This window comes from Scylla paramamosain, chromosome 15 (genome assembly GCF_035594125.1).
Source record: "Scylla paramamosain isolate STU-SP2022 chromosome 15, ASM3559412v1, whole genome shotgun sequence".
Lineage (NCBI taxonomy): Eukaryota > Metazoa > Arthropoda > Malacostraca > Decapoda > Portunidae > Scylla > Scylla paramamosain.
Window position 1 is genome coordinate 7,537,951 of NC_087165.1, and position 10,561 is coordinate 7,548,511.

The window sequence follows — 10,561 nt, forward strand, 5'->3', positions numbered from 1 at the left end:
TGAAACCACTGACACACCACGCACCGGGACAGCGAGGTCACAACCCCTCGGGTTACATCCCGTACCTACTTGCTGCTAGGTGAACAGGGGCTACACATTAAGAGGCTCGCTCATTTGCCTCTCCGCGCCCGGAATTCGAACCCGGAGCTTCTTGTGAGCCGAGCGTGCTAACTACTACACTACGCAGTGTGTGTGTGTGTGTGTGTGTGTGTGTGTACTAAAGAATATAAAATTATTAGATATGTCATTAAACCACCTGTCCCATGCAAAAATACCAGTTGATGTTGATGGTTTTATAATATTTACGCAATATAATCTTTGTAACGTGGCATAGACTCTTAACGAGGGGTGCACTGTTATACTAGTCAGAGGGGCTACTTTTGCTGGGGTAGTTTTGGAGGGAGCATGGGTTTCTGATATGGCTGGTTGTCCTGGGCAGGCTGGCACCACACCTCGGGGCAGAGCAACGGACCGTGGACACTCTTGATCTGCTGGATTCCGTAGGGCTGGCAGCTCTCAAGGGCAAGCGGTGCAGTCATTGCTCTTCCTATCCCTTTCACCCCTCGCTACCTCACATGACACTCGACCTTTTGGCACTGGGCCACCTATACTGCAACCTTCTCGTACCCTCTAGCCCCGCGTATTTACATAGAGTGCTGCTCTACCACAGTCGATTATTGACACCTTCATTATAACCAGTTACTTTCCTTCGGCGAGGTAGTACATAGGTATCGATCTGTTTATATATGACACCTGTTTTCTAAAAGACTCCCTTAACACTTTCACTGTTAATAGAATGACACTGAGAAAACATACAGGATTTAACTGAAGGAAAATAAAACCAGAGCCACTGAAATGTCTTGAATACTCAATGACTACTTTTGCCGTTACTGGTTTTCTTCTGATAATACACTAAATTTGCACCAGACCATCTTGGCAAGCTTGAGGGGAAGGCACAACAATCGAAAGGTTAAGGGATGATTACGAGTGACGAATTTTTATTTATTTCGTCCTTGCATTTTCTAATTATCTCAATACCCTGTCTCCCCTTTCTCTCACATATGGCAGCACAGGAATCACTAAACTAATCAATGTCCATGAGTCAGTGAGACCAACCAAGGGGTTGATAAGTGGCCAGGCCATTGTAAGTGTGTCAAATGGACGGGGAGGGGGGGACGGGGAGGGGGGCAAATTCATGGAAGATTAGTTGGGAATCGATTTAAGGTCAAGCACTGCTATGGGATCCCTGCAGAGCTGTACGCCAGTGAAAGGTGATGTGAGTGATGACAGGATAACGTTAACCGTAGTAGAATTGGAAACTGTTAGCAATAGTAGTCTTCATGGTGTTCACTTGCTGTAGTACTATTGTTCAAGGCAGTATAAAATAATTTTCTTATGATCAATATTAAGGATCAATGAGGAGTCTAAAACTTCATGAAGAGATCGATGAAGTGAAGAGATTGGGAGCCCCTGTACCGACACGCTGTCTTTATTTTACTGGAGATCTTCCCATCGCACTCACCTCATCTACCGTATTCTAAGATCCTGTTCGTCCTCTCTTTCTATTGTTCCTGTATTGCCAGACCACTTCAGGATCCAGCGCTTAATTCCCTCAACCATTCCAAATTTAATTTCTTCGCTTTGCTCGAAGCTGCATAATCATAACGAGAATAACCCTCCCACGTACTGTCGCTCTCCTCTCGGCATTCCTTCACAAAGTATGACAATAACAACGGTGAGAGTGAAAAAGTAGACTTGCCGCTCCCTTGCTGCTACGAGACAGTGAAAGCAACAGGGCTCAGGACAAGTACTGTACTCTCCCGGGGGACGACGTGTGACAGGAGCGCCTCCCTTCCCTCCCAGTCATTTCATTCAACAAGGGGAACAATTAGATCCATTATCGCGTATTTAGGGTGAATGGCGAGGGTCGTGTTTCGCGTACGGTCGAGTCGTTTGCTTGTGAGGGTGTCAGACTGCAGAGGACAAGAGCAGCACACCTGCACCCCGTGACGCAGTCCTTCATGACCCACCTGTTGGTTGCCCGCCGGACCGCTGCCTGGCGCACGACCAACACTTCTGCACTAGTATACAGGACCATCAGCATACACATGTATTCTTTAAATACAGTGATGTACATACTTCCGAAATGCAACAAATTCGTGGAGCTGCTTATTCTGTGATATGAAATAGTATGTTGGAAATATATTGTACGATTCTTTTCCCGAGAGTGTGGCAGAAAAGTTATCAGTCCTTGGGAACTCTGGCAACTAGACGTTGACGGGTCAGTCTGGCGAATAAGTGAGCGTGAGTGAAACGTGCGGCGTCGAGCCTCACCACAAACGAGTTTTTCGATAGACGTTATCCTTACACTACACACCTTTGTATCCGCGACTGTTACCCTCACCCACAATGTCTAGTCTTCCCAGTGACGCGCCCGCGCCCCGCCTTTGCATCATCGTCAAGTGGCCGTACTTCGAGGGCTACGGCTTTAATTTGCATGCCGAAAAGTCCAAACCTGGCCAGTACATTGGAAAGGTGGATGAGAACTCTCCAGCCGAGAAGGCCGGACTCATGGAGGACGACCGCATCATCGAAGTGAATGGCGTCAATATCGCCAACGAGAACCACAAGCAGGTGAGTGAGGGAGGGAGGGAAGAGGGTACAGCGTCACTATGAGGAAGACGAACACACGACAGGTTTGCCCATGAATGTCAACAGAACATAATTATTGTATTGTTGTGGCACCAAGCATCCGCATGTTATCGGAACATGACCAGACGACTGCTTAGTGAATGTTTGGTACACCTCATGCATTTACCGATACCTGCCGGTGTCTGGGGAGGAGGACAAAGGGAGAGACAAGGATGTATAATTTTTAATATCCTGGAAGGGTCAAAGCTCGTGACGTGGTATGTGAATGTGTGGTTTAGCGGTTCATATAGTATCTATAGATAAGTGATTAGGGTCCAATGACGTACGTACGACGGACAATGGATCGGTTAGGGTGACCGGCCGTGCCAAGGGAAGCCTTGTACCTACCCAAACCTGCGCAAAGGTGGGCGCGCCGCCCACCTTTGCGGCTGGACTCTCACTTTCTGGCTCGAGGCTGCTGAGGGTCCGTCCGGTCAGGTCTCGCTGGCAGGGGGGAAGGGGTAAAGGGAAGGTGAGGAGCGCTGCTTCTCAGGGCCCGCTAAAATGTAGAGACCGATACTTTTCTCAGCCGACATACTTGTTGGAAATAGTTTAGCATTAAATCTATCAATGTGAATGATTTTGCCTCAGTTGTGGCTTGCATGCTGGTGAGAGGTAGCAGATATTTTGTGAGTCATCATAGTGATTGTAGCCACCACAGACTTAAGGTCAGTGGGGTTTATGTAGTGGAGGTTCCACGCGTGGACTTGTAGAAGGGGCATGTGGGAGGGTCTGGCCTCACAAAAAAAAAAAAAAAAAAAAAAAAAAGTCTTTTGTGAGTTCCCCATTAATTCTTAAGTAAATTAGTTCACCTCTCTTTTGGTCACTTAAGACTACAAAAATATTGTCCCCAGGAGTCTCTCATGTATTACTTTCCGAGCCACACGATGTTCCTGCGGCATAGTGGTGCTCATTGTAGCCCATCAGTAGAGGAAGATTTTTGGGACTTATTCCTCATATATTATATAAAAATTACGTTCAGTTTGTCTCCTCCCCAATCATTATGGTAATACATGCTTGGATTACTAAGATTGCAATGATGCGACGTGATCATGAAGCAGAGTAGTGTGCCATGAACTGGAATTACCAGTGGTGGCGAGGCTCGTGAATATAACCGCCACTCATGCATTCATCGGCCCGACTGTTGGGAGACTCAAACGATACTCAACACGTCTGCTTATGAAAGAAGTTTGCATCCTATAGAGTTACGTACAACAGCACGTGTCCTCAATCACACAGGCACTCAGCTTAGCTCTTGCTATCACATCACCGGCTTTTGTCGAGGCGTCATCGTTGTGAGTGGAGCCGATATATTTCAAATAGTTAATGTTCACATTCATGGCGTAAATGAATGATGCGCCTTGATTAAAAGTTACCCTTCCTGAATATGATGCCACAACACGTGTGCTGCGATGAAGGCACGCATATTACTGGATATGTTGCACGAGGAGCAATCGATATTTGTGGATTTTTTTAAAGTAATGTCGGTTTCATTCATGAGTCTCTTGCACTCACTTATCTTCAAGGAAACTCCTTTCTGATAGTGCCATTGCTGATGCGTAGTTAGGACAAGGGGGGATAAAGTTCGGTACGCTTTGAGGGTTTGTACTTTATACTCATCACCTTCTGTTGGTAGCAACAGCGATCCTCAGACTGGTCACCTGTCTTCCTTCCTTGTCATTGCGATGGGCTTGACAAGTGGCCAGTCTCAGCCTCGCGTAAAAAGAGAGAAAGAAAAAAAAAAAACTGACTTGCAGATAGACAAGGGAAACTTATTTTTTTCCGGTATCATCGATAATCTTAGTTTAGAAGAATGTGCATTACAACAGACATAAAGCCTGAAAGCGGTTTATGTTTTTTCCTGTGTCTTCTATTATCTTAGTCTAGATTTTGCACAATACTAAGCATAACGTGATAGGAATTTTTTCTCCTATCTCTGTTCCATTTTTAGCTACGTTGATACATGTAGGAGAATGTAATGTAGCGAGAAACACAGAATGGTTGTCATTCACTGCTATACTGATGTATTTAATTTTCTTGCAAGACAGAGGCGGCATCATATGAAGAGCTCTTACAAGTCGTCCATGTTAAAGCATGCTTTTGTATTGCGTCCATTTTTTTTTAGTTCGTCTAGGCCTTTTTACTTCACACATTGACTTAAACATGAGAATCACAAAGAAACAATAATCATTGGACATCTCATTAGTGGGAGAGAGAGAGAGAGAGAGAGAGAGAGAGAGAGAGAGAGAGAGAGAGAGAGAGGATTATTATAATCGTTAAAGCAAATAATGCGTCAGAATAAAATTACTTGTATACGTAAATGGTATATACGCACTGAAAGATTTGCTTGTCATGAAATTTTTTTTTTCCTCTCTCTCTCTCTCTCTCTCTCTCTCTCTCTCTCTCTCTCTCTCTCTCTCTCTCTCTCTCTCTCTCTCTCTCTCTCTCTCTCTCTCTCTCTATCATCATCATCATCATCATCATCATCATCATCATCATCATCATCATGACTGCCTGCTCTTAACACTGTCGCCTCTGAGATCACCACACGTCTCGCCATGCAGCCCATCACTGCCAAGTATTAAACCTTGACCACCATCTTTCCACACCCAAGACTGAATCACACACTGAAGGTTCCCACACTCCTACGAAACGAAATGAACAGACTAATTTTTACACCTCAATCATGTTCTCCTTACGTGTTCTGCCCAAGACTTTTCATTTGGCTTGTGCATAAAGTTATCGCTGACAATCCTTGCATAAAAATACGGCGCGTGTACTGAATAAGTTGCCTCCAGTTCACTGTTTATTTAATGAGCGAGTGCTTGAAACATTTGCCTTGACCGTTGCTACCTGTCCAGCTTTCCGAGTGGTTGACCGTGAGAACAAGCCGAGTCAATGTGCGACACTGAGGCGGGATCGTGCTACCTGGGGACTTTGTGGACGGAATCGGTGGTCACAGACGCCTTTTTTTTTTTTTTTTCATTTATTTATTTGTTTGTCTTTATTTATTTATTTATTCATTTATTTTTCCTTAACCAGCAACATATTTTGGCGAATAGGATACGAAGCCACGTACCTGGATGGACTGATGCCTTTATTTGGGGAAAACTTAGCTTCAAGTTGTTGTTTATTTACTAAATTATACGAAGGGAAGCGCGGTGAATGGAGAGGCATAAGGTCACGGAGAGGATGTTTACAGTGTACAAAATGACGCCTGGCACCAAGTCCGGAGGGGATGTTTACAGTGTACAAAATGACGCCTGGCACCAAGTCATCTCGATAAAGCAGCTTAACTAGTAAATCACGAGCAAAGATTTTTCTTTCCTAAGGACGACAACACACTTGGCTTTATTGTCTTAATTAAACTGAGCATGTGGTTGTACTTACTTTTGTACTCTTGTTATAGTGTCGGTGTGCAAAGATTCATTACGATAGCCGCATGAAAAAATAAACCTAAATTCAAGAAATAACGCAGTCATGGACTGGAAGATTTTGTACAGTTATGCTACCCTTCTGTGATGCTGCCATGCTTGGAATGAGTCACCTTGACGAGAGGCGTCTCATGAGTGCCTGAAAATACTAATCAGAGGATGGCGTGTATATGTATGGATGTGTGTGTGTGTGTGTGTGTGTGTGTGTGTGTGTGTGTGTGTGTGTGTGTGTGTGTGTGTGTGTGTGTGTGTGTGTGTGTGTGTGTGTGTGTGTGTATTACCTGACCTTGACTCCTTACCTGACTCCTCGGTAAGCGCCGGGTCTGGACCTGCCAGGGTGAGTTAAGCAGACAGGGACGCCACGGGCTACGACTTGCGTGCCTTCCTCTTGGGTCCCTTCCACGATGTGTTTCTGGTGTATCATCGTCATCATCCGATATTTCATAGTGGAGGATGTAGAGTGAAAATGGATAGATTCCGTATTTTCTATTTTTTTCTGATAGGAATTAAATGACTTGCTGTTCGTTTATTACATTGCTGGCATGACTCGTACACTGGGAAGACGAAAGGCTGTGGCAAGGACGTTCCAGACTTAGAAAAAAAAAAAAAGTCATGCTACATGGGAGGTACCTCTGGAGGCCTTTAATGATGGTGCAGGTAAGAGTGTAATCAAGTGGGCCGGAAACAGGAGGTTACCATCTGTCTCGTCACCGCCTGGCCAGTCAAGGTTGTAGTGGTGGCGCGCGTGCCTGCGGGCGGCGCGTGTCCAGCCCAGCCACATTTGGGTTGTTGCTACTTTGTTCCGCCAGGATGTGTAGGCTCCTCCTCCCTGCAGAGTGGAGAGGCGTGAGAAAGACGTGGGAGTGGGGGGGAGGAAGGGAGGGAGTGGCTCACCAATATTTTTAGACGTGAAGCAATCCTTTCGGAGATACAACATGTAGAGGAGGAAGGTTACTTGCTTGTTTTCTCTCTCTCTCTCTCTCTCTCTCTCTCTCTCTCTCTCTCTCTCTCTCTCTCTTGAGGTAATCGATTTATGGTCACGCTTATCTTTCCCTTCAGTGCATCTTACTTGTCAAAAACCCTCAGGAACACAGGCTGTGGAGGGAGAAAGTGGTGACGTGTGACTGCTATGAGGCAGTGCGTGGTGAGCATTGAACACGAGGCGAACTTGCCCCCACCACCCAGCGTACAGAAACTGGCTAGGGTGCACGTCCTTGGAGCTTCTGAAGGTTAAAAGGAGGGGGAGAGAGGCGGGGAGGCGGACGAGTTGGTGGGCAGGGAAGGAAGGTGCACTTTCCCTGCCGGGGCTGCGCTCACATGATCGCCTGGCTGGCTCTCCTTGTAAGGTCACCTGATTACACTACCACCACGTGCTGACCCACTCCCGGGACGCCATTGTTGTCAGCCATCGCATCTTCCATTCATGCCGTTGTGTAATGGAGTTTTCAATACCTGGGTTTCCGTCCTTCGCTGATCCATTCATGTCACACGTTTCCTTTCATTTGTTGAGTTCTGTTCACATCCTTTTATCTCAGCTGCTTGGAGATACTGTTAGGTATTCCCGTCATGTCCCTCACGTGGCCCGCGGTTTAATATGGATGTTATATGAAAGGTGCCATGGAGGACTACGTACTTAGGGTGGTGAATACGTATAGCAAGGCGCCGGATGACCCAGCTGTTACGAGGCCTTACGCCAGTCAGTCAGTCAGTGTACTCAGACTTTACAAGGTATGGACAACAACATAAAACAATATGAAGCTATAACAAAACACGTTAAGTCTGAGTATACAAAACAATGCATAACGAATAAAACACTTTCCTTAAGAATGAGTGACGGATGCAGATAGCTATTAACTACATAACTATACATAACACAGTAAGAGGCCATAACAAAACACGAAGTCTAAGAGTATACAAAACAGTACAATGCGTAACTAGTAACATACTTGATATTAATCCCTCCAAGAATGAGTGACGCATGCAGAAAGTTAATGAACACTATCAAGGGACTATCGGGGACGGCTAATGCCTGTGAACAAAAGTAAGTGCAGGAGCAGCGCGTCACGCCCTCAGGAACACCGCCGCTAGTCAGTTTCAAGACACTCGGCCTCTAATTTGGATTTTTTTTTTTCTCTCCACTCTTTGGGGACTGGTACCTTCCTTGGATTTCTTTTTCTTTTTAGTCATTGTCTTACATAAAAAAGCCTGTCTTACATAAAAAAAGAAAAAAAAGTCTGGGGATAAGGATCAAAATCGAAGTAACTCTTATGTATTTTTTTATGGAGTAGTTTGAAATTTGATGTGAGCAGCGGGAGCGTTACGAAACGCGTCACCAGGACTGATTCTTTTGTATTTATTATTTATTTATTTATTTATTTATTTATTTATTTATTTCTTTATTTTGCCGTCATTGCAAAGATGTTAAAAGTGAGACAGGTAGATGACCGACATCATTTGAACCGGTGTTGCGTACTGGTGTTGTGAAGCATTCTTGGGTAAACAAACAACTCCGTGCTCGAGTTAGATATTATACTGCCTGCTAGTTTGAGCCGCTACAACTTCATATATGGAAGATAATTATTGCTATTATTTACTCATAATTCGGTCACATTTGAGAGCTTACAAAACTCAGAAATAAAATGGAGGCAGTTATTTTAATCTGATACGATGATGTGAGAAGTAGTGTAGACCAAGAAGTTGACAATTAAATATATGCAATACTTCTTTAATGTAATAAGCGAGAGAATGTCACAAGACAGAAACACCAAGAGAAGGCATATTGAAGGGGAGAGGAAGTGTATGTATAGGTGAGCAGCGACGGGAGAGGAAGTGGATGGGTAGGAGTGTATGGACAGAAGATACGTAAAGTGCTCGTGAGGGAAGAGAAATGGTAGAGGAAGAGGAGAGGAAGGATAGATGTAGATGAGAGGAAAGGAGGAAAAACAGCGATTCCGAATATGGACTTAAGCACAGAAAAACACTTTCCTAACATGCACGGCAATGTAGCAGTTCAAGGAAGGAAGTAATGGCCGTGCTAATTGAACGATCAGTACATGGTGTCTTGTAATCCTCTGCACTTTGCGTCATGCGCGGTTGGAGGAAAAAAGTGTTATGACGAGGTGTTGCGCGGTAGTGGGAATATTTATAAGCTACTTGAGGACGCGGTAATATTCTCCCCTCTCCTGCCCCTCTCCTAACTCTGTACGACTCCGTAATGTATTATTTGTGTGGAGTGAAGCAACGCAACATGACCTTATGACCTTGAAGTGTCTGCTCCTCCTCCCCAGGCAATGCTGAGTCACCAAAACAAGGTCACGTAAACAATGTAACGTCATCGGTGAGGAAAGACAAACAGATGTATAGTGGTAGACGTAAAGTAAACAACCACAGCTGCTACTACTACTACTACTACTACTACTACTACTGATGATGATGATGGTGGTGGTGGTGAAGATGCTGATGATTATAATGATGATGTTGAAGATGTAATAATGATGATGATAATTTTACACCACTGACCTTCCCAAACCAGTGAGGCGGGACATAACAAAAAGCGCAATGTAAAAAATAAGTAAATAAACAAGCAAATATATAAACAGATGATAATAATTTACAGATTAAATAAGGAACAAAAATGTGTACTGTTTAACTAATACTCTATAGTGATAATGATATTCACAATAACAACAGTAATGATGGTGATAATGATGGCGACAACAGCAGCAGCAGCAGCAGCAGCAGCAGCGGAAACAGCATCAATAATAATAGTAATAGTAATGATAATAATATAAATAATAATGACAGTAATAATCTAAGCCAAGTTAAGAAAAAAAAAAACGATATCCGCACTGTTTACAAAAAAAAAAAAAATCGAGGTGATGAAAGCTCAAGTTCACTTTTGTTTACGTTCCTTTGTTTGCTCACAGTGAGAAACTTGCACTCTCCTTCATTCCTCTCTCAGTGTTATCAGGAAAGGCACGCCGTTGTGAGGGAAAGCGTTGTGGTGGAGGTGGTGATGGTGCTGGCAGGGCTTAGGTGAAGGTGTTATTAGAAACTGGCTTCTTCATACGACGGATAAGCCTTGTTCACAGGGTACAGCGGGGGCGGGGAGTGTAGGAAGGTATGGGCTAGGAGGGTGAGTGATGGGCATAGGAAGGGTGTGTAGGGAGGGGAGAGGAAGATGGGTAGAAGTGTAGGGAGAGAGGAGAACGGAGGGTGCTCGACAGGGGAGAGAAATGGTAGAGGCGTAGGAAGTGGAGATGAAGAACTGATGTAGATAGGGAGAAATTGTATAGGTTGGCAAAAGGAGAGGAAGGGAAGAAATGACCAGGGTAATGGGTCAGGGTAACATGTTGGCAATGTAGAATAATAATATAAGTTTAGCCGGGATAAATGAACGTTAGAAGTAGATAGGGTGATGGAGGGTCTGGGGCAAG

General features: G+C 44.5%; 1 protein-coding gene across 1 annotated transcript in view; it reads left to right on the forward strand.

The window, feature by feature from the left end:
- The first annotated feature begins 2,261 nt into the window (after nucleotides 1-2,261).
- LOC135107752 (Na(+)/H(+) exchange regulatory cofactor NHE-RF1-like) overlaps nucleotides 2,262-10,561 on the forward strand; it is a 60,468-nt gene continuing 52,168 nt past the window's right edge. Inside the window, exon 1 of the mRNA XM_064018089.1 lies at nucleotides 2,262-2,634. Coding sequence (XP_063874159.1) covers nucleotides 2,410-2,634 — 225 coding nt within the window. The 5' untranslated portion in view covers nucleotides 2,262-2,409. The remainder of the gene's footprint in view (nucleotides 2,635-10,561) is intronic.